At 37.3% G+C, this 25,974-nt stretch overlaps 1 protein-coding gene across 10 annotated transcripts; it reads right to left on the minus strand.

Annotated features, from left to right (window-relative positions):
• Window positions 1-954: 954 nt before the first annotated feature.
• eIF5 (eukaryotic translation initiation factor 5) lies at window positions 955-25,867 on the minus strand. Of its 10 annotated transcripts, XM_089697024.1 has the most exons (14): window positions 25,669-25,867; window positions 25,337-25,460; window positions 10,096-10,201; window positions 9,515-9,666; window positions 8,239-8,479; window positions 7,673-7,790; window positions 6,820-7,006; window positions 6,632-6,727; window positions 6,061-6,208; window positions 4,761-4,920; window positions 4,365-4,572; window positions 3,684-3,854; window positions 2,559-2,691; window positions 955-2,510 (listed from the first exon to the last, which is right to left on the minus strand). In XM_089697024.1, exons 5-13 carry the CDS (start codon window positions 8,393-8,395, stop codon window positions 2,575-2,577), a joined length of 1,362 nt encoding a protein of 453 aa, XP_089553150.1. In that variant the 5' UTR covers window positions 8,396-8,479; window positions 9,515-9,666; window positions 10,096-10,201; window positions 25,337-25,460; window positions 25,669-25,867; the 3' UTR covers window positions 955-2,510; window positions 2,559-2,574. The 10 variants fall into 10 exon arrangements, with proteins under 10 accessions (XP_089553150.1, XP_089553148.1, XP_089553144.1 ...); XM_089697022.1 differs by having other exon boundaries at window positions 955-2,691; window positions 9,515-9,627; window positions 25,669-25,862; XM_089697018.1 differs by having other exon boundaries at window positions 955-2,691; window positions 9,515-9,645; window positions 25,669-25,862.
• Between the last annotated feature and the right edge of the window lie 107 nt (window positions 25,868-25,974).

Raw genomic sequence — 25,974 nt, forward strand, 5'->3', positions numbered from 1 at the left:
CCAGACTGTTTAATTCGCATTTACTATTACATAAGTTATAGCTAGTGTACTTAAGAATCTCGATTATGTAAAACATTGTAGTTATGTAAGATGTACCTATAATAATCTAATTTTATGTTTTATTACTTAGTTATTGTATTTTCTGAGAGATTAATTTATTTATGAATAAATATTTTGTAAATACTACACTGTTTTTTAATTTTATTTCACGCCTAACGACCTATGTTTCTACCATAAAATGTTGTATTACCTACATACAAACAGAATACACAATAATTGTGAATCAATTACGATTATTGGTGTGCCATTAGTTTAACGATAAGATTTATTCAGTAGTCAGTACCTATTACTGCAGCTACAGAATTTACAAAAAGGCGTTTTTAGCTGGTCTTAGCATGTACAGGAAACTTTACTTAATACTATTATAAAAGCGAAAGTTTGTAAGTATGGATGTATGGATGTTTGTTACTCTTTCACGTAAAAACTACTGAACCGATTACAATGAAATTTAGCACACATATAGAGGGTAACTTGGATTAACACATAGGGTAGGTTTTATCCCGGAAATCCCACGGGAACGGGAACTATGCGGGTTTTCCTTTGAAAACGCGGGCGAAGCCGCGGGCGGAAATCTAGTATGATCATAATATGATAGATAATTATATAAGATTCCATCTCCTATTTGAACATGGGCAGGGGGGTTTCACTCCGAAGTTTAGGTATGTTTCGCGCCGTCGCGTTGCCGACTGAGTTGGCAGGTTGTCTGCCACTCGCCGTCCGCGCGCTCACTGCGTTGTGTTCGCGTATTTATGATAAATCGGCGGCGAGTACCAACCCTAATCTATTATAGCTAGCTATTATTTATGCCTAAAGTTGACTTTTGTTAGAGAGTGAACCTTCTGTACAGTACTATTGTATATTCTGTGACATGGGTATCAATAAATAAAACAACACTTTCAGACTTCAAATGTATTGAATAAAAAACAAATCTAATAAAGGTGGCCATTTCAAAATAATCCATTAATTATAGTATCAGTTGCATGAACGCATCCCCTAAATACAACCCGAGCACGCGTCTCCACTTATATAATATAATATTAAATAATTATAAAATCAAAAGCAAATCGTATGTATGGCAACATTTTAATACCAGATTCAAAACAAATGCCAAAGTGTACGCAAAAATTTTCTATATACGATAAACCTCGTGTCCTGATATTTAAAAAATTGCCATACAAAAAACTTTGAGCATTCCCGATTTACAATTAAATATTAAAAAATCAAGAGCCACTTTCACCACTCCCTTATAAACTGCTAGCCAATTGACAATTTTACCACGTATATTCTCAAATTCATTTTAACTGAAAGATAGGCTAAACAGAACATACCTAAAAGTAGTGAAATGGCTGTAACAAAAAAAAACTCATACAAACAGATACAATATCGGTATCCTTTTTACAAAAGGTCACATTTGTGACAAAACAAAAGAGATCACGTGCGATTTAACATTTTAGCGAATCTTTGAATTTGTGGGTTATATAATAGAAATTATTTAAATAAATATGTATATCCAAAACTCGAATAAAATCACCAAGTTAAATGCTGGGGAACCAATTTTAATTACATTATTGATTCACAGCTGAATCCATATTTTCTAAAATGGTTTGCTATACACAAAGTAATATTTTAATAAAGTATATTCGATTAAAAATGTCTGAGCGGAATCTAAAACTCGAGACGAATATTATTTTATATTAGAGATGCAATTTCATTTTAGACTTAGCGTATTGAAAATTTTATAATCTAAGATCCTAAAGAAGCGCTCGGTTAAATATAATAATCTTTACACGTATAAATTTAATGACTTGTAGAAAAATTCTAACGTTTCAATTAGCATGGGGCCCGTTCCGGGTGGCGATCAGTCGCAGTGACGTCATTTGGCAATTTCTTCATTTTTAAAACGCAATTTGAGCACTAATATCAAGAATGCGTGCACTATGTTTCAAAGTGTTGAGTATAGATTATGTGCAGATTATTGCAATCTTGGTTGGAAGTGGGGCATGTGACGTCACTCGACTGAGCACACATCGCTGCAACGATCCATCGCACTGTAAGTATCAATTTGTAAGTGTGCCCGCGCGACATCGTGGTGTGTGTGTTGTGTAAGTGTGTATGTATTTGGTGTAGGTGTGTGTGTGTGTAGACATACACGGTGTTTTATTAGTGTAGGTAGTTGTGTGTGAAGTGCCAGTTTCTTTTGATGTGTAGTGTAGTGTAGTATTTATATTTGTATTAGCTCTGCGGGCACGTGTGCGTCGCGCCATTTTACTTTACATAGATACTACACAACAGATATCGTATATATTATGCGGGTATTTCGTCTGTATGTTTGCGTGTTTCTGTATCTGTTTGCGTATGTGTCTGTTTGTATATACGTCTGTACGCGTGCTTGTGTCCATCTTTAAGTGTGTATGTCTTATTGTGTGTCTGTGTATATGCTGCGTGTATGTCTGTCTGCGTGTGTATGCGTGTATATCAATCTTGTGTGTGTGTACATGCTGTGTGTATGTCTGTCTATATCGCATCGATGTCCACATCGATGTCGGGCTCGTCGTCGTGCTTGGGGCGCGCGGGCGGCGCTGTGCTGACTGCCTTGATCGGCGTCGCAGCCGCGCGGTCGTCGTACTCGATCTGCAACATAGTGTCATTTTATTATTATTTATTTATTTATTATATACTAGCTGCTCCGCGCGGTTTCACCCCCGTGGCTCCACTTCTGTTGGTCGTAGCGATGAAATATAGCCTATAACCTTCCTCGATAAATGGGCTATCTAACACCGAAAGAATTTTTCAAATCGGACCAGTAGTTCCCGAGATTAGCGCGTTCAAACAAACAAACAAACTCTTCAGCTTTATAATTTATTTATTATTTATTATATATAAAACCATTCTTACCATTACAGATTACCCAATGCGATAGGGAGGTCAAATTTACAAAACAATTTATTTATTAATACAAAAAAAGATTACATTTTGTACATACATCAGTAAATGGTCGACAGTAAAGAGAAAAGATTTTATGGATTGTAAAAAGCGTTTTTTTTTTGTTGTTTTCTATATTAAATATGTTGCAAAGAACGAGCAACTAGTGTAAAATAAAGTTGCAACGTGTGTAGGTTTAAATCCATACATAATTTTAAATCCATGTCAAGCAAATCGGCATAACATAGTATTTTGAGTGGATTCGCCATTTAAATCATCACACAGCTATTGTTTTTGAGGTTTTTTTTAACAAGAACAACCAATCATATATTTGTTAAGAATCATCAATAATTAAAAAAGACGGGTTGCACTCCGGGAGTGCCGGCAGAAGTGAAAACTTGATTATTAACGTTCAGCATGCTTGATATCCATCCGTCTTACGCTTTTTCGATCAGGTCACGTGTCCTGACGCGAGTTTAAGATTTTATACCCAACGCCGCTAAAGAAGTTTTCACTTCAAAAACTACAAAACCGATTGCAATAAAATTTAGCATACATATAGAGGGTAACTTGGATTAACACATAGGATAGGTTTTAACCCGGAAATCCCACGGGAACGGGAACTATGCGGGTTTTTTTTTGAAAACGCGGGCGAAGCCGCGGGCGGAAAGCTAGTAAACCATAAAAAATCGTCCTCCCACCTCAATGTCCTCCTCGCTAGAGTCCTCCTCGGCCTGCTGCAGCCAGTCGATGAAGGGCTGAGCCCGACGCACCACCTCCTGCACCACGTCCTTGGGCGCGTACTTGCGGGACGGCTTCGCGGCCCACTCTAGTATCGTCTTCTCTTCCACTATGTCCAGGTCGTACAGCAGCTGCAACAGTGGGGGGTGGATTAGTGTGGGTTAGAGCGGGGTAGGGTCGGGTTGCCAACTTTTAACGTGATAACGTTTTTTTTATTTGTGATTATCGTCTTTCGTAGAAAATGGTTAGATATTATGCTGTTTACGGATGTATTTCATCAGAATAAATGTCTTCAAAAAAATAATAGTTTAATAAAACTAAAAAAACACGCTTTTTATAGAAAACCGAACTAAAAAATAGAAAATTTTATCAAATTAGTGTATTGTCATCGGTCCTCAATAAATCTACAAAGTTTGAACGAAATCTGGCTGTTTAAAGTGGGTCAAAATCGCGCCCAAAGAAGTCGGTTACAAACATACAAACACACAGGTGAAGCTAATATAAAGCGTGTAAAAAGCGAATTTTTTTTACGCTAGTCAAAAATGTGCCAACCATAAAGCTTAACGCACACACATTTGCAGTCTCTACGGTGTGACTGTCAAAACGATGATTTTGTATGGAGTGTCCGGGGTGTGGCGCACCTTGAGCCCGGCGGGTACTCGCGCCAGCAGCACGGGGTGGTGCGCGGCGAGCGCGGTGAGCGCGTGCAGGGCGGCGCGTGGCGCGCGGGGGTCGAGCCGCGCCAGGCGCAGCAGCAGCGCGCGGTGCTTGCGCACGTCCACCGCCAGCGCGTTGGCCCGCACCAGGATCTCGAACGCCACCAGCAGCGCCTTCGACTTCACGTCCAAACTGCACAAGAAAAAATAACAAATTGATTGACGGATTCCCATAAAGTGTAATTCCGAATTACGGGGTAAATGCAATTAATATGTAAGTAGTAAATGACTTAAAGAATCCACTAATATTGTTATATCCCCGCCAAAACACCTATAAAACAAGAATATGGCAAAAAAAGTAATAAACAATATGTCACTCACCGCTCCGCCTCGTGCACGATCTCGTTGACAGCCCTTGTGCCGCTGACGTCGTCCGCGTCGGCCTTCTGCTTGAGGAACGAGTAGAACAGGTCCATGCGCTGCTTCTCGTTCTTCTCGCTGTCCTCCGACACCGTCATGCTCTTCGCGCCCTCCGTCAGATCTGCGCACCACACCATATCGCATTAATATGGAATATTATGCATAAAATGTGAAATCGCCTAAAATATTTTTTTCTCGAATACTAATTATCGTAATATTATAATGAAAAGGATTTTTTTTATTTACTTATTATTTAAATCCCTAAAATAATAGGTATTCAAAAAGTTCAAAATAAGGGAGCGTAATTCAAACTTCCAAAACGCGCCACCACTGGTCGAACGAAATGTGACGTCATCTGACCCGACATTGTATTCAACACTTCACAGTAAACACTAAGGTGAACACCCACTGGACGTGTCATGTGACGTCACGCAAAGCGCGCGCAAAATGGCGGCGTTTGAACTGCTTTAATTTTTTAAAAGTTTTAAATTTCACTTTTAAAAATATCTAGAGTATTTTGAAGCCCATTAATTTTTTTTTCTACTTTATAAAATAGTAAACTATTAAAAAAGAACAACATGAATATTCCCCATTAGTCTTGCAACTTTAAATAAGTACACATCGCGCGGCAAGAGTTTGGCTTTGACCGTTATTGCGCAGAAATCAGAAATTGGATATCTACGGGCAATTAGCGGGGTGCGGGGCGGGGAAAAGTATGGTGTGCGTTGCGCAGTAATCCCCTCCACCCGAAGGTCAAAGCCAAACTCTCGCCGCGCGATCTGTATATGTTTAAGAATTGGCATCGCTACAATTCTGATGATACCCAACGTGTTCACACGCAGTCTCATTCGCTCGTAATTCATATCCACACATCCATCTTTTACTTTATTCATATCATTTTGTCAACAAAAAGGACAGTTTTATTACTGCGTATTTTATGTATTAAATACAAAAATAACAATTTGCTTGTTTCACAACTTACATATAACTCTTCCATAATTGCCACAAGCTTCAATGACCACTTGTCATCATGTGGCCACCATCATACCAAAAATAAAAAAAGACGGGTTGCACTCCGGGAGTGCCGGCAGAAGTGAAAACTTGATTATTAACGTTGAGCATGTTTGATATCCATCCGTCTTACGCTTTTTCGATCAGGTCACGTGTCCTGACGCGAGTTTAAGATTTTATACCCATTACAGAAAAAGTGCTCAACGCCGCTAAAGAAGTTTTCACTTCAATAATAAAAATAGATAATCACCTTGCATCCTTGCCCGCACTGCGGCCTCGCTAACGTCCACGGTCCAACTGCAATCGTCGTCGTCGTCGTCGTCGCCGCGCTTCTTATCCTTTTCCTTCTTAACGCTCTTGGCGTTCGGCGTGGTGGGCGTTATGGGCGCGTCGCTCTCCTGGAACATACATACAAATTTTTACTTTTTATTCAGATTTTCAGTTCGATTATGTTTGGCTCGGTCTTGGATATTGCTTTGTCCTTTATTCTACCAAACTTTAAAGTTCTTCACGTCATATCATATGTTAAATAAATAAGGAGGATAATTGGCCAATAATTTCAACAATTGTAAAATGAAGAAGAAAAGAAAGAAAGGGTTTATTTACCACACAAGAAATAAAATACAGTAAAAATGGTAACCAGTGTGGTTCTGTGTGATGGTAATGCCCTATTTTATAATTATTTTTTGTTACCGAGGCACGTTACTGGTCAATAGAGCATTTAAATTTGACTCTCCTTTAATGTAACGAGAAGCCAACTATCACCACCTACAATCTCCACCTCATTTAACACAATCTGTGTTCTAATACTAAGTACTCACGGTCTTAGCCTCGCTATCACCATCGTGGTTCCCGTTAGCGGCCGGTCCACTGCGCTTGGACCGCTTGCCGCGGTTGCCCTCCGTCAGCGACGAGCCCTGCAAACGTTTATTTATTTATTAATTTATTTACGGCATATGCCAAACCACACATATATTAAACTTAATTCTAAACTTATATATATTGTCACCTGCATGGCAGGGTCAGCAGCGGGCGGGTTCTTCAATATAAACGTGTTGAGCTTGTGTATGAAGTCGAGCTGTCCGTGATACCCGCACGCCTTGCAGCCCTGCGATATCGTGTTGCGTTTGGTGGACACGATCAGGTCAGTCTCCGGGTTGTCACACTCGGGGCACAGCACGAACTTGCGGATGAAGCTGTGAACGAATAGAGCATGGATCACACCTTGCCGGAACCGGGAAACAAAACAATATCCACCAAATTCAAATTTATTTATTTGCAGAATGTAGAATTACAAATATATAAATTTATAAAGAATAGAAAAAATTCGATCACGAAGCGGGACTCGAACCCGCATCCTTTCGCGCCAAACCGGGGCGGATGCCTGACCAATTTAGCCACTCGTGACCCGCCAGAGTAATCGAATTTATTCTATTCTTTCAGTTTTATGTGACTAAGGGACACACCGCGTGCCATCTATTGAGATGATACAGATTACGTTTACATAGATTCTTAAACATTCTGGCTCGTATTTGAGCGTGCAAATATATTATAAATTACAATAAATAATATTATACCACACAACACTAGACCCCATTACAAAATTATAGTAGAAAAAATGATTATAAATAAAACAAATTTCATTTGAATTTGAATATCCACCGACATTTCAACGTCGAACATACAAAAAGTCTACAACTTTTGGAGCCTTTTCAATACATACAAACAATCTTTCCTCTGTTTAATATTAGTGTAGATCAATATCAATATACAAGAACTAGATATTATTAACATTTTTAACAAGATATTTTAACTACACTAGTAATTATATTTGACCTTAATGAATATGGAATCAGTCTTACCCATCTAGCAGATCTTGCAACTTAGCCGAATCGTGGCTTCCATTAACTATAAAGCGCTCATTCTTAAAATCGAATTGCGTTTGAGCTCCCAATTCACAGCCAAAATACTTTGTTGGATCTGAAAAAATTGTTTCGATTAATATATTATCCTTTAGGAAAGAGCAACTGCAGTTTCTTGACAGCATTCCGGTAGTCAACAGTGATCATTTTAACGTAACATTAAATATCAAGTTTTAAGTTTCAATTTACTATCGCAATTGAGCAACATTGAGAAAATTATTTTATTTCGATTTTAAGGGTTCTCAATTACTTTTATCTTTTGAGTCCAGCAGGTTTAGAATATTTACTATATTTATTTAGACACATGGCACGAAACATTTCGCTTAAATTTGGCCATTTGAAAGTTATATCAATGACTGACGGATTATCGGATGACCAATCAATATTAAGCGAATCGATCGTTCGTGCCGTTTATCTTAAGGGACAAAACCCTGCAGTTCTTTCACCTGGGTGAGCCAATTTTGACAATTCTTTCACACATTTATTTATATTCGAATTTTACTCACACGTAGCCGGTCTGCCCAGCGCCTTGGCCACCTCGGGCATGTTGACGATGACCGTCTTGATGCCGTTCCCCTTGCCCTCCACCTTGGCGCAGATGCGCGGCATCTTGTAGCGGTAGAACGCGTCCGCCACGTTGCGGTTCACGTTCACGGACCCCATGGTTGATTATTGCTATTTACTCTCACTTATATAACGGTAACACTAACTAATTATTCCAGGGGTGGTTTTTTTTTGACACTGGATCTGGAAATAAAAACAATGTAACTAGTAAAGTGTCATCTTTGGTAAATGAATGATTAGGAATTGGTTGTCGAATGATTTACTAACTACAAGTTCACATAAGAAACACATTAAAAATTAATGTGTCTCTTGTCTCTTGAATTAATAAAAATACCCAAATAAATCATGGAAAACAGTAAAAACATATCTACTCGCTATAGGAACACGATTTGAATCAATATAACTATAATAGTGCTGCTATAGTATTACTGCAGTGCTTTACAAAAAAAAAACAAAAATAACAAAAAATCTGATGACCAGCGCGCACCGGGGTATGTTGTCATATCGATCTTGGAATCAGTAAATATATAAAAGCGTTTGTGGGCGGGTGATGTACTATGTATGTGGCAAGAAAATAATAACAATAGAAAAGCAACCAAAATAAAATATTTGCCTATTTTTGTAACCTAATTATACCTAAATTAATTATAGGGTGAATTAGTGTCTGACGATTTGTGTGTACAAGACACATAATATGATACTGTGTGAATTCTATCTAAGTGACTACTTGTTCAACTAAAGGTCAACTATCTACAACAATAAGGTACTTCCCAGATTTACACGCGACTATATAATCTCTCTACAAGTGACTACGTAGTATACATATATCAAAATCTAACTATGTCGTCTCTCTGGGAGCGACTACAAAGAACTTACATAGTCTATCTATTAGCAAATACGTGCGACCACGCAGTCTCTCTACTTGCGACTTCTAAAAGTCACTATGTGCAACTACCCAGTCTTTTTACAAGTGACTACATAGTCTCTACACGTGACTAGCCACATTACAGTTTCACCACAGGTGACTAGGTAGTATCTACAAGTGACTACGTAGCTATCCCAAGTGACTATGCATCTTCCCCAAGTGACTACCTACGATAACATAGCTTCACTACAAGTGACTACGATTACAGTTTCAGAATAGGTGACAACGTAGTGTCTACAAGTGACTATGCAGCTATCCCGAGTGACTAGGCTGACCTACCGACGGCCACTCACCGGCAGCGTGTTCGCGCGAGCTGCTCGCGTCTACAACGGCATGCGGGCCGAGTGCACCCGCGGCGCGCGCCAGTCACGTTTGCCGCAGCGGCAGCAGCTTCCGATGTCTGTTACTGCAAAACTTTGTTCTTCTGCAACATATAGCGTCGCGGCTACTCGACGCAACCGGCGATAACCCGCGCGTTTTACTACTTTACAACTTTTTTTTCTACTTTTAATTTTTTTTTATCTCAAACGATCTTTAGCATATAGAAGTTTTGGAATATCGAACCATAATTATTATTTTGAAATCGTGATTCGTGTAGAATAAAAGTTTGATAACATTCTTATCAGCAGCAACACTTTAACGGTTTATTTTATACATATACATATATATTTTATTAGAATGATTTCGTCATAAAACCCGCAACTGCATTATGCACTTTATCGAGTTGCCATTATTAATAATTGCTACCGGTAAGATAAGAAGGAAAAAACATGTAGATGTAGAGGGGTCAGGGATTTCTAATGATAATTTCGTAGCTGTTTGGAGTGGGTGGGAGCTATAAACCATATGGACATGTTCTGCTTACGTATCTAACCTGCGGGCGGTATTGCTCGTTATGTGAAGCGTCATGCACGCTCGTCGACAGCCGGCCTTGCTCGCGACGACACACCGACCACTCTCCTCGCACTGTACTGTAGTCTCTGCAACGAGATAACACATACAGTCAATAGTAAACCTAATTAGGTTGGTGACAGCCTAATTCTTGTAGGGACTAAGAATAATTAATACATTTCTGTAAAAAAACAATAGAGCAATTTGAACTTTTGTACCATTGATCAAAATGTCTACTTTGAAAGGACATACTCATCATTATTTAGTAAAATATTGAAATTTGAAATAGAGTCAGTAGCAGTAGTTGCTTTATCTATTTAAAGTTTGGTAACCATTTTATCACTCTCCAAATTGACGTAATCGTAGTAATAACTGTAATACCCGCAAATATAAGTTATCACGATTTATTACTTTTATAACGTTTGTTGTTTTGGTTCATCAAAATATGTATAAGTGTCTCTTCATTATACTTAGATCTGAAATTTTCATCATATCTGGTATAAAACCTAAAAATTATGTTTGATAACAATTACCTAGATACAATAGAACATTAAATCTAGCATATATCATCTCACATGTTTTCCATTAAATTTAATTTGTACGGTTTCATTTTACAACGCTGTATTCGTCGTGCTTCCCCGATAACATTTAATTTTAGTGAGCGTTCTATTCTATAGCCACGCTTAATCTGCTTTAATATACGATGCGAGCAAACGTCGCGTACCTCGTACGTATCAAATGTCAGGGCCACGTGAACGCGCCAAAATATTAACACGGACTTACTCAAAATCCACTCCGTCACTATCGCTCACGCATGTCGCAAGTGGTCAATTTAAACTGGCCACGAAAAACCTTAACTTGAAGTTCACAACAACACCACGTGTAACTACCATATCAATAAGCATACAGGCAATTCGGCGCTTAATCCGAAACCGGTAAAATTGAAATTGCCGTGAAAAAAATCGCAAACACATCGGCGAAGATTGCGCACATAATAGCGTCCTTGGAACGCGTGTGTTTCATTGGCCAATGTGAATGTACAACACACACACATGTAGTGGTATTGTCGTAAAATGGTATATTACTTTCGGTTGCCGCATTCAGAGTTGAAGATTTATATCTTCCGCATACAGTCTGTGTAGCTAATGCTGTGTTACACTTCGCTAGTATCACCTAGTATGTTGGGTGTAGATTACGAGTCTGGTGTACTTACTGTAAATGATTCCTTTGAACATAAACCAAGTTGAAATGTGAGCAGAGCATACGTAAACAGTATTCTAACATGGAGGCGGATAATGTAGTGTAAATTGCTTCAATGACGTCAGTATACGCCGAGCTTTTTATGAGCAAATACGTCACCGACACCGTGATAATATGACGAGTAAATGGAAGGAGCTTGATAGTTGATACAAAACAAGCCTTGCCATAATTTATGAATGAAATGTTTTCAACTAGGAGGAGAACTGTTTTATTTAGACATTAATTAAGTACATCTCCGTCAGGTCAGAGTAACTATCATATAAAACTACATACCTACATATTTTCAAGAGGCCACCTATAGCCGATTGTGATAAAAAAGAAAACAGTTTCTCGGATAACAGAGGTTAAGTTTAAACTTTAAATACAAAGAACACTCGAGCGGAGTGGTGACATGATGACCTCGCGTCTAGGGGTTGCCGCAATGCGGTCACATTGCCTATTTTGCGACAAAACGTAAAATAAACGGCCAATGCAGGGGTCCCACTACTTTGTATGCAGCGCACATGAAACAGATTATTTTAACATGTCGGGACTCGGGAGCGAGTAATTCACGCTGAAAAAAACGGTAATCCAACGTTTATTCGATTCAATTGTAGAATCTATAGAAGTCATTTATTATTTTAAGAAGAAATGTTATATTTAACTTTTTAACCATTGACACATTTCCATTTAATATAACTCAATCACTAAGTTACTAAAAAGGCTAAAATAATGATCGCCTATCACCAACTACACTCTTACGTAAATTGGAATAGCTTCTATTATACCTAAGATTAATTGTAACATTGCAGACTACGAGCATCATCAAAACATACAATCATCATTCATTCAGTGTTTATTATTGTTATTGTGTAGTATTATTTTATCAATCTTTCATTCACGGTCGTCGTCAGACGACACTTTGTGAGTAGGTGTCGTATGACGGTGACCAAACGTAGTGTGTACCTACAATATCCGCTGGTTTCCCAAACATCTCATTACTACAGTGCATGCCAACTATGTATGCAACCCTATCCGACGTATTACATACAATTATACAACAACATTGCTACAGGAAGTCTCCGCACTCCGCAGTGGTAAAACAATGCAACTGTGATCTTGTTGCAGAATTCCATTGATGCCATACTTTTCATTATTTCATAGTACACGTTAGGGACTTGTTTGCATATCAGACTACAATAACGTTCACTAAAATGTGTCTAAATTAAGCTTTGACTTTCTTTTCTTAATTTCAAAGTTCTAAACTCTAAAGAGAATGAGATAATATATTACAAGTTAGTACCTAACGTTTATTTTATTCAGATAAAAAATAACGCTCTATTTAAACGATATAGGTAATACAACTACGATAATAATATGACGAGTAATCAAACTGTAAAAATATATTGTAAAATCTACTCACTATCGTTACACTCTTATCTATTTGTGATGCAAAGCTTTTTATAGCATTTTTTACATTGATAATAGTTTCAATATTTTGTAATATACCTACAATAAACAATTTAACTACGCAAGTTAAACGTGACATATACAAAAATAATGTAATAAAGTCGCGCAAAAGTTTCAAAATGTATAATAAACTAGCGGTCCGCTTTTACTAAGATTTTCGGCTATTTTCCATCTTCAACCACGTCGATGTCATCATTGTCTACCGATATTAACTTTACGAGTACACCAACATCCGGCCCACTCCTGCCATCGGCTTCCGTTAGATACACATTATTGACAATACACGGCTTGCTTATAATTTCCATTGTCAGCGTACGAACAATATACATAATATGTACCACTTTTGTTAACTGTGTGTGTTGTAGCCTGTAGGCTCAAACTTCAAAGCATGTTATTGTTGATATTTAACCGACTGAATTCTGAATAGGAATCGTGCAAATTCGCATGAAATTAAGCCTGAAGAGAAAGGTTTACCTAAAAGCCCAAATCCATATTGTATTATTTTTTGCCTCGATAAGCGTAAAAGATACAATACGCAATGGTGGTAAAGGACAACTACAAATAAATAAACAGAAATCAAAACTCAAATTGAATATATGAAAAGTGCTTCCATCGTTTTCCTTGCTCCAAAGATTCTCCGGAGAACTCTCCATGCTTCCAATTATTTATTTGCGAAACTATCGAACGACAAGCATCGTCTATAAAACTATTGAAGCATTACTTCGCTATCGCTCCTACTATCAGTGTCACAAAGATAACGAGTCGCGAATCGTGATCGACAGGCGCAGGTTAACTAACACCACGGGGCGACGCGTCACACGAGTCAAGGTCCACGCGCTTCATTAGCATCACCTAATTGTCCTTTTAACACGTCTACCAACGCAGGTAAACGGGACAGCGACTTTAAAACAATTCCCAAATACAGTAGCAGTTACAAGTTTTCCCTGATTTTGAACGGGTTGACCAGGGATTAGAAAAAAACCCCACTTTTGAATAGTGTAACTTTTCTGTCATAGATGTTTCATTTTTCATGGTTTTTTCATTAAGAAAACGTAGTATTAAAGTACATGTTAACATTACTTGCTTTTTAATAAATAGTATAAAAATAACATTTGCGTAAGTATAAATAAGCGCCATACAGTCGATATCCAATATTTGAGTATAAAGAACTTCTTCAACCACATTTAAAAACGGCTAGACTCTAATATATGCAACACGCGACATGCGATAACAAATATTACCGTTACTAAAGAAATCACATCTGACATCACCACGAATCGATTTCACGCTAATCAATTATAGTGGAAATATTATTTGCTGCTTTTTTTATTAAAAACCGTTCCGATAACGCGAACGTAAATAAAACAATACGAGACAACGCTAAATATATGATAATGTACATACTATATAAGTGCACCATCATGCTCATTAATAGTTCTTTTTAATTCAAAACTAAATTAAACTCAATTAGTCAGAACTAGACCAAATTTAAAACTCGAGATGCACCAGTTTTCAAATAAAAAAATAATCTTCAAGATCGGTTCACTCAGTACAATGTTTTGAAGTAACAAAAACACAAAAAAGAAAGGAAAATACAGTCAAATTGAGATTTGAAAACCTCCTCTTTATTTCTATAAATATAAAAAATACAATTATTGATATCACATTATCAAAAAGAACATATCATATTATCAAAACGAACATAAAAAACATCATTACCAAATTAAAACATTCCAACAATACAATTATTTGTAGAACATTAACCATTCTGGGTCACGATAAGACAATCATTGTACAGAGAAATACATAGCGGAAGCTTCGAGAATTCTCTAAAAATCGAACACGTCGATGTCATCCAGGCTCCCCAGGACACGCTAGCCGGGAAGGGAGAAAGGAGAGGGGAGACGGGAGAAGGGTTAGGTTAGCGTAGGCGACCGCGCATGCGCCGTGCTATCGATCGGCGCTAGAGCCTTACAGGCGAGTGACGATTCGAAAAATGGCTGTATAGGTCTAGATGGGGGTACCTAACAAGGTGTAAGGACCTTTCCAATTTATTAAAAGTTCGACGTATATTGAATTATTGTGATCAAATTCTTGGAAAGTATATCCATAATTTATGATGAAATTATTGCAAAAGTTAATTTTTTCGAATGATGAATATATGTATTTCCAATCAGTCATTAACAATTCAAAGCTATCAGCCCTTTTTTGCAAATTTATAATCCGTACATTTTAAAACGTTCATTTAGTTTGAACTCCGTACGACGAGTTATATTTCGTACACGCTATTGAAGTCGTACAGTATTCATGAACTTGATCATTTTCCGAACTCATTGCAGCTCCTTCGCCTTGTTTGAGCGGAAGTTTTCTTAATAAATAGTAAACATTCCACGGAGAGCTTCCCTAGATCATTTCGTTTAAATTTCCCCACTTTAAAAAAAAAGAGCCTTTGCGAAAAATACTTTTTCCTACAGAGAATATTGCTTCTCAGTTCTTTGCCCTTTGTACCTTCACTTCTTAGAGGTTCAACTACAACAATAGCAAATGAACGTATCGATGTAATTAAGAGTATCTATAGTGGTTTTGATTTGTGACGTCGTACGTAATAAATTAAACATACTTCGGTATTAAATTTCCAGGGAAATTGCGCATTTGTGTGAACAGCCCTATATTGAACTTCTTGTCACAAAAGTAATTTTATTGGCATCGTAAGTAATTATAAGTTGTAACCTTATCGCTTTTCGTATATCTTTGGTGTATAGCTTTGTCTTTGTCAATTAGTTCAATGGCACGAAACTTTATTTATCGTATATAAAATTGGGCAAAATAAATGAGGTCCGTTTCTAGAGGACGATAAGAAAGCGGAAGACAACTAGGCCATATCTACACGTGTATGCAGAAGATCCATTATAAAGCTGCATTGTGCGGCCTTCAAGTTTTTCCCAAGTGAGTCAGCCAGTGAGAAGATTCAAGATGGTTAGATCTTGCTGATAGTTGCATTGCCATGCAAGGCAACTGCGTTCACGAGTTTGTTGCACAAAAAGGGACTTTTTAACCAAAAATGTGAATGATGGCATATTTGAGTTTCCAGTTTAAGTAACAGATTTTAGATCTTATTAACTGTTTTAAGACAAAATATCGTTTAAAAAGGAAGACTAACATGATGCATAGATAATACATCTAAAATATATATTGATACTGGTCTAGATTCGATCGGTCAAACTAAGTAAGCTCGACAGTAGTATCCAGGGTACATTTGAGATTTGATAGTAGTTTTCTTTTAGATGAGGGCATTACAAAGTACTAGATGCAATACTTTACAAATATAATAATAAATAAGCACAGCATTGGAAAGCAAAAGGTCGTTGAACCGTGCGCGAATCGCAAAGTTACGGTCGGTAGGGTCAAATGGGTCGCGTACTCAATTCCGCTCTACTAAACCGAATGCAATATTTTCGTGGCCAGATTTTACAGTGGCCTAATGAAAATTAATCTAAATTACAAATGGTTCAAACAACGCGGCCATCGAGTCCAGTTTAATTGTGTAATGATTCATCAGACGCGAGCAAGAAATGGATAAAGAAGGTAAAAAGATCAGCTTATTGCAACTTCTGAAGATTTATTTGTTAAACTAGCTGTGCTCAGACTTGTAGCTATTTTGGATTCTGTTTATCTTTTTCAGGAAATAGCGTTATTCTTCGTGCATTATACTTTTTCATAGAAAACTTTAGTGTTTAATTTTTTTAACCTTCAAGCAACAAAAGAGCCAAGACCTGGACCTATACAAATACAATACATCGAGACTCTCGAGTCTCTTTCATGTCCCATGTTTTTTCAGAAAATACCTTTGATATTTTTATTAATAGTTAATACTCTAGAATACTTAGATTTATATTTTTCCTTAGCAATTTGTTTGAAACTTTTCAGCAGAGTATCGCGTTCATTTGGAACTTAGTCTAATGGCTGACCACCAGAGCTAATAGTAGATTTATGATGGACGGAAACAATCAATCATTGCGGAAACTTTAGCTGAGTCACGAGGAAAGAAATCCCACGCAATTATTGTATTACCTCGTATTTCTTAATGAATGTTCTATAAGAACAATAATTACTTAATCCAAAGATTTTTCTATCACAAAGAAAAACAGATAAACTTACTAAACCCTCTCAAATGTTATGAGGAAAGTCGTGGACTTGGTTCTGCAATACTTATTCATATTATGTTTATGGCTATGGCTTTTATTATGTTTATGGCTTTATCACGTGAGTTATTGATGTGTACATTTTTTAAAAGCCTGTAGCAGAAAAACATCTATCATCTCCTAGGTTTCACTCTTGAACCAATTATTAGGGTGTCAAAAAAATAAAACGTAAACAGGAAAAATGAGTGTTAATTACCCAGACCTTTTCTTTTTTTTTCTTGATAACAATTTATACAAACATCGTCGACAATATTGTAGCTACTCGAGGCAAATACTCCACTGATAATTCATATCAGAAACAACATTGAAACATTATGTTACTAGTTACAACATTTGCGATGTTTTGTATGATTATGTTCGTAACACTTGTAAAATTGTTGATAGTTTAACACATAGGTAGTATGTATCTTAATTAAGGTACTTGACAAGCATATTTATTAAGCTTGTAGAGCATATTTGTAGATAGGAAATCTAAATACAAACTATTTTTAGTCACTAAAATGACCAACCTAACTTTTAATATTTGATCTCTGTTAAAAGTTTTCTGTTTTATGTTGTCACCTCGCACAGACCGTACGAATTACGTAAATGCCAAGTGTGTGTGCCAACATAGCAAGAGAATGTACCTACAATCTACAGTCCACACAAGAAAACGTCTAAGTGCCGCGTCACTGTGCTCGAACATTTGCTTAGTGTTATCAAATGTTATCGGACATTACTACATAATACTTATATTCATCCTTACTATCTAGTGTTCAGAATCGCAGATTTGCAAGTGCGTGAATTCCTACTCTCGGTGTCATGTTCAGGCATTGCTATATGGTTTCATGTGAATTAATTTATTGGATATAGATAAGCCTTTATCATCAAGGACCATTGGAAGCGTTTTTCCATCAAAATTAGCACACACAGACGAGCTGCAGGTACAATTTCAAAGACTGGATAAATGGGTCATTACAAATAATCTACCCAAGTCCGTATACTCGTAACATCCGTAGGAGAAGTAGTCCAAGTCTAAAATTATGGTAATTGCAACTAATAAAATTTATCCTCCTCAAAATTGGATTGAACCCGATCAAGTCACTTTGTTCCTCGTCCTATCCAGAACATCTCATCGCTACCAGGTAATATCAAGTACGATTCTTGTAATGAAAAATGGCCAGCGTCCGTCGATCAATCATCCGCGAGGGGATGGGGGGAGGGAGGGAATGAGGTTTGTGTGCTAGACGAGAAAGGCGAGTGCGTTGACCTCTGTGACATAACATGTTTCGGCGAAATACACTCGCAACATTGGTATTTGGTGGCAGCGATGTTGCCTTGTAATTGTGAGCTTCAGAGTAAAGGACGATTCGAGATGCTTTGAATTAGGTCAGCTACAACAACATGGGGCAGTATACGCCCTTTCAGATTGGCAAGGGCCTTCATTATGAGAATTTCTTACAGAAGAGTAAATAGAGCCTGGTTAGTTTCAAAGTAACCCTGGTCGGTAAAATGCTTTTGTATCTTTTTGTCAATAAATCCAACTAGGACAGGAAGCCAAAAAAAGTTTAATAATATGTGGGTAGGTACGTTACATCCGCAACTGTATTCAGTTAGGCCTAATGGCCTATTATTAAAATGTATGAACTTTGACACATTTTTGAATTGGTGATCAATATTCTCAGTTTTGACTGCACATAAATTACCAACAAATTAGCAATAGCACCCTAACTACCAGGATATCTTTATTTGTTCCACAAAGAAAACCTTTTAAATCGATCGCTAAGTTTTAAAGGATAGGACTACTTTGATCTTGGTAGTGATACCAAGATACATGATTAAGCAAAGAATAATTTAGTTCTAGAGTTACCATCAAGCTCCCCTATAGGTACTTAGAAAGTGAAAAACGCATTGTAATATTTCCCCCAATGATAATAGAAAGATCAAACTAATTTTACGGTAGCTGTTGAAAATAATCGAATGACGAACCGTCCAGCCACACGAACCGTGATAAGAAACAAGGCTAAAAATAAATGTGGCCAACGCAGACTGCAACTCGTATGTACACGTTAAAAAATGTTAGAAAATATACACAGAAAAATTTTTTATGTACAAAATTACTGACGTAGTGTGTTCATCAAACATGTTTGTGAACGTAACTTTATAATTGATGATGATGATAACATTATTATTTTAGAGGTGCGCGTGTTTAAATTAACTACGCTTTTGTTCTAAATAACTGAAATGAGTATAAAAGTGGTTTTTCTATTTCATACAAGAAACTACAGAACTTTTGCCTTCAACGAGTTTTATTTACTTTTAGGCTGGCAGTTAATCTATTTACTCGTTAAGTACCATAGATAGGTTGAAAGATAAACTTAGTTCTAGGATATTATACCGATTATATAATGTTTATTATCACTCTTTTGACCGTCATATTGTGCATAATTAGAAATAATAATATATGCACATGTGCAATGCTTCAAATATACAAATTAGAAAGTCAACGATTTTGTTACAAAACAAATTAATCAAACGACTGCAGTAGGTACCTACCATCGTAAATGTACGAGATATATTTGTGTAAACGCATAATACAAAATCAATCATCCTCTATCTAGACGACAAAATGAAATCTCTGGGGCTGGATGGTCGATTCAATAAAGAATTTCCACTCCAAGGCGGCCTAATGGAAGAGGTAATCCCATATCGCAACTCGGTGTGAAATGACTATCGATCGCCGTAGAGCCTGTAATCTGCCTTACACAGCCAGACTGCAAAACGTTCTATGTATTATATTTATATCTAATACTTTGAATGTTGGAGTACGATAGTACACATCTGAAATCCTTCCGATCTTTAGGCAGGATTTCAGATGTGTACCTACTATGCTTAGTTTTAAGTACTTAAAGTATGTGTCGATAAAGAAATGAGTGAATTTAAAATTTAGTTTGTAATTTTTTACATCTTTTTAGTGATGCAATTTCTTTTCTTTCTAAATACAGTAACAATATGTACGTGAATTTAATATCATCGTGTTCCCCAGAGGCAAGCTTATTTGAAAAAAAAAAATGTACATGAAATTGTATTAGTTTCTCGCCGCATTTCTTAATAGTTGTATTTTTTTTATACAATCAAGGTGTATTCAGAAACTTAATGCTATTTAGGCTCAATGTCTCAAATTAAGCTACAGTCGTGTTTACGATCATACAAAGCAACCCAAAGAGCAACCGCTTGATATACGAAAAAATGTACTCGTTTTCCATAAAGTTTATAATGGAAAAATCTCGACATATCCATTAATGACTGCACCTTCATTAAACGAGCCGTGACGAGTGGTCAAAGAGCATAATTAATTTCAGATTAGTTTCCAATAAATGCCTTATCGGAGTATGCGGCTGTTTTGATTAAAACTAGCACATATTAAAACTTGATAAAAATGCAATCCGAATCACGTTTTTCATTTAGTAATTTCTAAATTTGTCTCCACTCAAAAAAACAGAAAATTCAAATACGAATATTTATTGGAAAAAGTTTTTACATTACGTTGGATACGTCATTAAAGCAAGTAAATCATAAGTAATTCCAAGACAAAGTTCTTATAACAAGGAAGGAAGTTGACGTGGGTTTAAAGGGCTTACACGTAATATTATGAAAGTTGAATCGCGTAATAAATAATACAGGAAAATATACAGCTATTTTATCTATCTATTCTAATATTATAAGCTGAAGAGTTCGTTTGCTTGAACGCGATAATCTCAGGAACTACGGGTTCGAAATGAAAAATTATTTCAGCGTTGCATAGCCAGTTTATCGACGAATGCTACAGGAATTATATGTATTATGAATTATCACACTAAGACCAAATAGGAGCGAAAAAATATGGGTATAACCGCGGGGCACAGCTAGTATGTTATAATATGCTGTAACAAAATAATCCGCATTGCGACAATCGACAATGTACCGTTTGAGTAATTTTAATATAGGTACTTGTTAAGTAGCGAATAACGTGATTTTGTTTCAGGCAGTTTGGCTTGGTTGGCGCAGTCAGAGGTGTTTAATTTTACAGCCTCGTAGTTAAGAGATTGGTAGATTCTTTTATTGGTAGATTGGTTGATTACCAATTTCTTCAACTCCAAAATGATCACGACCCTCAGCAGTGAGGATTTCGACTTAAGGAGGAGGATAAGCATATACATACTAGGGAATGTACATGTTCGGGGGAACGCGGATGATGGAGCGGGGAAAGATCCATTGTCTGCGCGTTGGTGGCGTAAGCCTTCGTTCCAGCAGCCGCCAGCGTGGGGGGTTCTAGTGGTGGGCCTGGAAACGGGCATCTGCTGGGCGGGACACGCGGTAGAGTCGTAACCGTTCCCGCAGTTCCGTCCAAAGCAGCGCGATGGAACAGAGTGGGGTTTTAGTCGGTAAAAATCCGACATAACCACGGCTCCATCCCCGGGAGCCGGGGGTATCTAAGAAGATTTCCCCACTATATAAAAAAAGGGAATGTACATGTAATTTGAATTTGCTGGCGAACCCAGAATCCCTCTTTTCTACACTCACGCATTTTCCACTGTACATATCAAGAAGGCTGTCCTTTGACTACCAATTGGTAAAAATATTGGGGCCCGAAATATTAGATTTTCAAATGTCAATAATAGCGAGTACTAGAAGACAATAAATTATACTAGAAATATCTGGATTCAATTCATTCTTCAATTCAGTACACAGTCTGTAGCCTAAGCTTAACCAGTTTTATATGCTACTACCAATCCATCCTGGCTTCGCCTGTGGTACATGAACCCCATATAACTTGGGGATCACATACTCATCTAAAAGTGAAAGAATTTTTTAAATAAGTCCAGTAGTTTTGGTTTTTAGCAAAGATACATACTTTGTAATATTAGTTTAGAAATTAAGATCAATCAAATTTATAGAACAATGTTAAATGAGTTAATAGACACAACACATATTAAACTGATTCAATAAACTAAATGAGGATCTTGTTAAAACAACAAATCAGATTTTTTAAACAATTAAGAACAATATTCAAATTTATCAAAATTCCGACCAATTCATATGTAAACAAAATCTGTTAATTATAATGAAGAATGTTAAGTGGGCTTATAGATAAAGCACCAACACTTAAAATATATATTGTATTCACTTTTAATGTATGGGAAACAAACATACAGTGTAAACTCTATATAACGTCACTTAATTAAGGGACCGTGCATTTTTCGACGTTATAGAGAGTGGTCGTTAAATGGAGAGAAAGTGAAAATTGCATGATTGGTCCCGAGACAGGAATATTATTTTGACATTGCCTATGAAACCATGTTATCATCGCTTGATCAAGGTCTTCATATTGAGGTTTCTTCAATTTTTTAAACAACTTGTTAGAATATTTAACCAAAATCTTTGAATATCAAAATCAAAATTGAACTATTTTGCTATACAAGAAATATGTGTCAAAATTATATATTTCAATGCAGATAAAGACATTCAAATATAATGTGCATTAGTAGGAAATCACATGTAACAAAGAGCCCCAAGCAGATTGAGCAATACTATCTATAGTGAGTTATACAAGTAAGGACCGGAATTGTTCCAGAAACATCCAGAATACCAACTTATTTGTTTAGAAATAATAGCTTTTTTTGTTGCATCTTTAAGAACATTTTGGCAATGGATATGAAAGTCGTTAACGAGTGAACTATGCTTCGTGTTGAGGGAAAATACCTATGTTTATGTATATTGTGAAGGTGCGATGCTTATCGCTTAGTTAAAAACTTTTTTACATTGCATTAGCAGTATTTTGAATTACTGTCCTGTCACTGTCCAAGGCAATCCAAGGCAACTTCAGTCAGTCATCATTTCCACCTTTACGCAGGGGTGACAACACTCTGGCTCACTCTGCCAAAGATAAAGCCGATCTCCTGGGCACAATCTTTGCGAGTAACTCAACTTTGGATGATGGGGGAAAAACGCCGCCTTCGATTCCACGTCAACTAAACTCAATGCCGGAAATTCGGTTTTCACAACGAGCTGTTCGTAAGGCACTCTGTAACCTAGACACATCCAAGTCGAGTGGGCCGGATGCAATCCCTGCTGTAGTGCTCAAAACGTGTGCTCCTGAGCTTACGCCAGTGTTAACGCGCCTATTTCGACATTCCTACACAAAAGCAGTAGTGCCGAAATCATGGAAAATCGCTTTTGTTCACCCGATTCCTAAGAAGGGCGATAGATCAGATCCGACAAACTACAGACCCATTGCCATAACCTCCTTACTCTCAAAAATAATGGAAGGCATTATCAACAGCCAGCTCTTGGGTTATCTAGAGAAAGACCAGCTATTGAGTGATCGCCAATATGGTTTTCGCCACGGTCGTTCAGCCAGCGATCTCTTGATCTATTTAACCCATAAATGGGCGGAGGCTGTCGAGAGTAAGGGGGAGGCCTTGGCTGTAAGTTTGGATGTCGCCAAAGCTTTTGATCGGGTCTGGCACAAGGCGCTCATCGCCAAGCTCCCCTCCTACGGACTTCCTTCGGGACTTTGTAAATGGGTTACCAGCTTCCTCTCAGGCAGAAGAATAGAGGTCGTTATCGACGGTTTTCGCTCTGCTTCTTTGCCTCTCAATGCCGGTGTCCCTCAAGGCTGTGTGCTATCCCCCACGCTGTTCCTCCTGCACATTAACGACATGTTGCAAATATGCAACATACACTGTTATGCGGACGACAGTACGGGGGATGCCTGTTACTCTGGCCATTCACAAGTCTCTAGGGCATTCGTGGGGGAATGTCGAAATAAACTTGTGAATACTATCGAAACTTCTTTAGATCAAGTTTCTGAATGGGGAAGGCTCAATTTAGTTGAGTTTAATCCCAAAAAAACACAAGTCTGCGTATTTTCAACTAAAAAGTCCCCATTTCTTGTTTCCCCTCGGTTTCAGAACACTCCCCTTAATATCTCACCGAGCATTGGAATCCTAGGCGTCCAAATATCGAGCGACGTTCAATTTCGAGGTCATTTAGAAGACAAAGCCAAACTAGCTTCTAAAAAGTTGGGTGTGCTCAGCAGATCGAGGAAATATTTCAAACCAGCTCATCTACTCCTTTTGTATAAGGCACAGGTTCGTCCACACCTGGAATATTGCTCCCATCTGTTTGCTGGCGCCCCACAATACCAACTTCTTCCTCTGGACCGTATTGAACGTCGGGCAACTCGTATTATTAACGATCCTAAAATCTCCGATAAGCTCGATCCCCTCTCGCTCAGAAGGGACTTAGCATCACTTTGTGTCTTCTACCGTATTTATAATGGGGAGTGTTCTGAGGAACTGTTCAGTCTTATACCACCGGCGCAATTTCACTATCGCACTTCCCGCCTGAAAAATAAGTTCCATCCTCACCATCTCGACTGCTGGCGGAGTTCCACAGTGCGATTTACGCGAAACTTTCTGCCACGAACTGTAAAGCTTTGGAACGACCTTCCACCAGCGGTATTCCCGAACTCTTATAACATGGAATCCTTTAAAAAGAGTACCTTTAAGTATCTGAAAAACCGGCAGCAAGCCAAGGCTAATTAATTCCTACGATATCCCTCTCTTTCCTTTATATATGGACAGCAACGCATCCATTTCCCAGTGGAGTGGATGTTTATGGGCGGCGTGTATCGCTTAACACCAGGCGACACGTCTGCTCGTTTGCTATCTGATAACATATAAAAAAAAAAAAAAAAAAAAAAAAACTGTGAAATGCATTATCATTCAGCATATTTAGTATTTTTACATAATAGTATGTATTATTATGTTTTTCTGACTGTAGATAATTATACATTACAGTTTGCTTGACCATTTTGTATGAAACCAGAAGTTTCGCTTCACAGTTTTTATAAGGGATATTCTGGTGTAATTCACGAGTGGAATATTTTGTTTCTTTGACTGTAAATGCTTTAATTTATTTAATTTCTTATTTATTTAAATATATCAAACCTATTTGAGTGAATGATAAAATGGAATTTGACTATATAGATGTATGCATCCATTATTCACAAGTTTTAGTAATCATGTGAGAGGGCAAAATGACTGTGCAGGATTATCAGTGCAACTAATGCAATATTGTAATGCAGTGATTACTATATTCAGAACATTGTTACTGGTTATTAATGAGTGATAATGATTTTATAAATTTTTATTGAACACAGACATCTCTCAATAATGTTAATTTGATGCAAAATTTTAAATTTTTACTTGGAAACACGGGACCATTGGGTTAAAAGTTTGCCAAAGATAACCTGAAAATATCGATTGTCAAATTAATAAAATAGCTCACCTGTGAATCTTGCTAAAGTCATATAAAACGGTAGCGCCCCACTGGACGAGAGCTCACTGATGGGATTAATTGTTGATCCTTCGGCGAAACTTGCACCAGGAAAATGCGAGTCGGCCACACCAACCTGCCACAATGCAATATTTACTTCACCGTACACTCTCAGCACAATTATATCACAGTACTACGTAAATTGTAGGCTATTTCAACTCAACTATTAAGCCGAAACGTACGCACCAGCTGGCGAAAACGTGGTATCTACTTCCTAACACCTATGTACCTATATAAGTACTTAAATATGGCCTGAAGATATTCGATATTATGTAGTTATATACCTTCCCCTATGACGATGCGCCTGGCAAGTCCTGAATCCACGTAATAGTCACGAAACGCGTGTGTACACCACGGTTCGGAATCAGTTAAGAACGAACATAAAACGAATCTTCGATTTTACAAACGCGCACACGATACCGTGGCTAAAAATGACGACAGAAAATAAATGAAAATGCACACTTTCATATGTTTCTGAAACTACATTCACACCGGAAATGAATACTTATTTGATTTGGAAACAAATAACATCACATATTTTATTACTGAATAATTTTGATAAAATCTATTTAACATTGCTAATTTTTTGG

The sequence above is a fragment of the Colias philodice genome, chromosome 7, assembly GCF_061535455.1.
Source record: "Colias philodice isolate Cphi_HAF_F1 chromosome 7, ilColPhil1 Martin Lab GWU primary, whole genome shotgun sequence".
In the NCBI taxonomy this organism is placed as follows: Eukaryota; Metazoa; Arthropoda; class Insecta; order Lepidoptera; family Pieridae; genus Colias; species Colias philodice.

Coding starts and splice junctions, on each gene's coding strand:
- eIF5 (XM_089697024.1), bottom strand. CDS start 8,395: ATGGGGTCCGTGAACGTGAACCGCAACGTGGCGGACGCGTTCTACCGC. Junction 7,791..8,238: donor GCTGGGCAGACCGGCTACGT/GTGAGTAAAATT, acceptor CAATTTTTTCAG/ATCCAACAAAGTATTTTGGC. Junction 6,728..6,819: donor CTGCTGACCCTGCCATGCAG/GTGACAATATAT, acceptor AAACGTTTGCAG/GGCTCGTCGCTGACGGAGGG.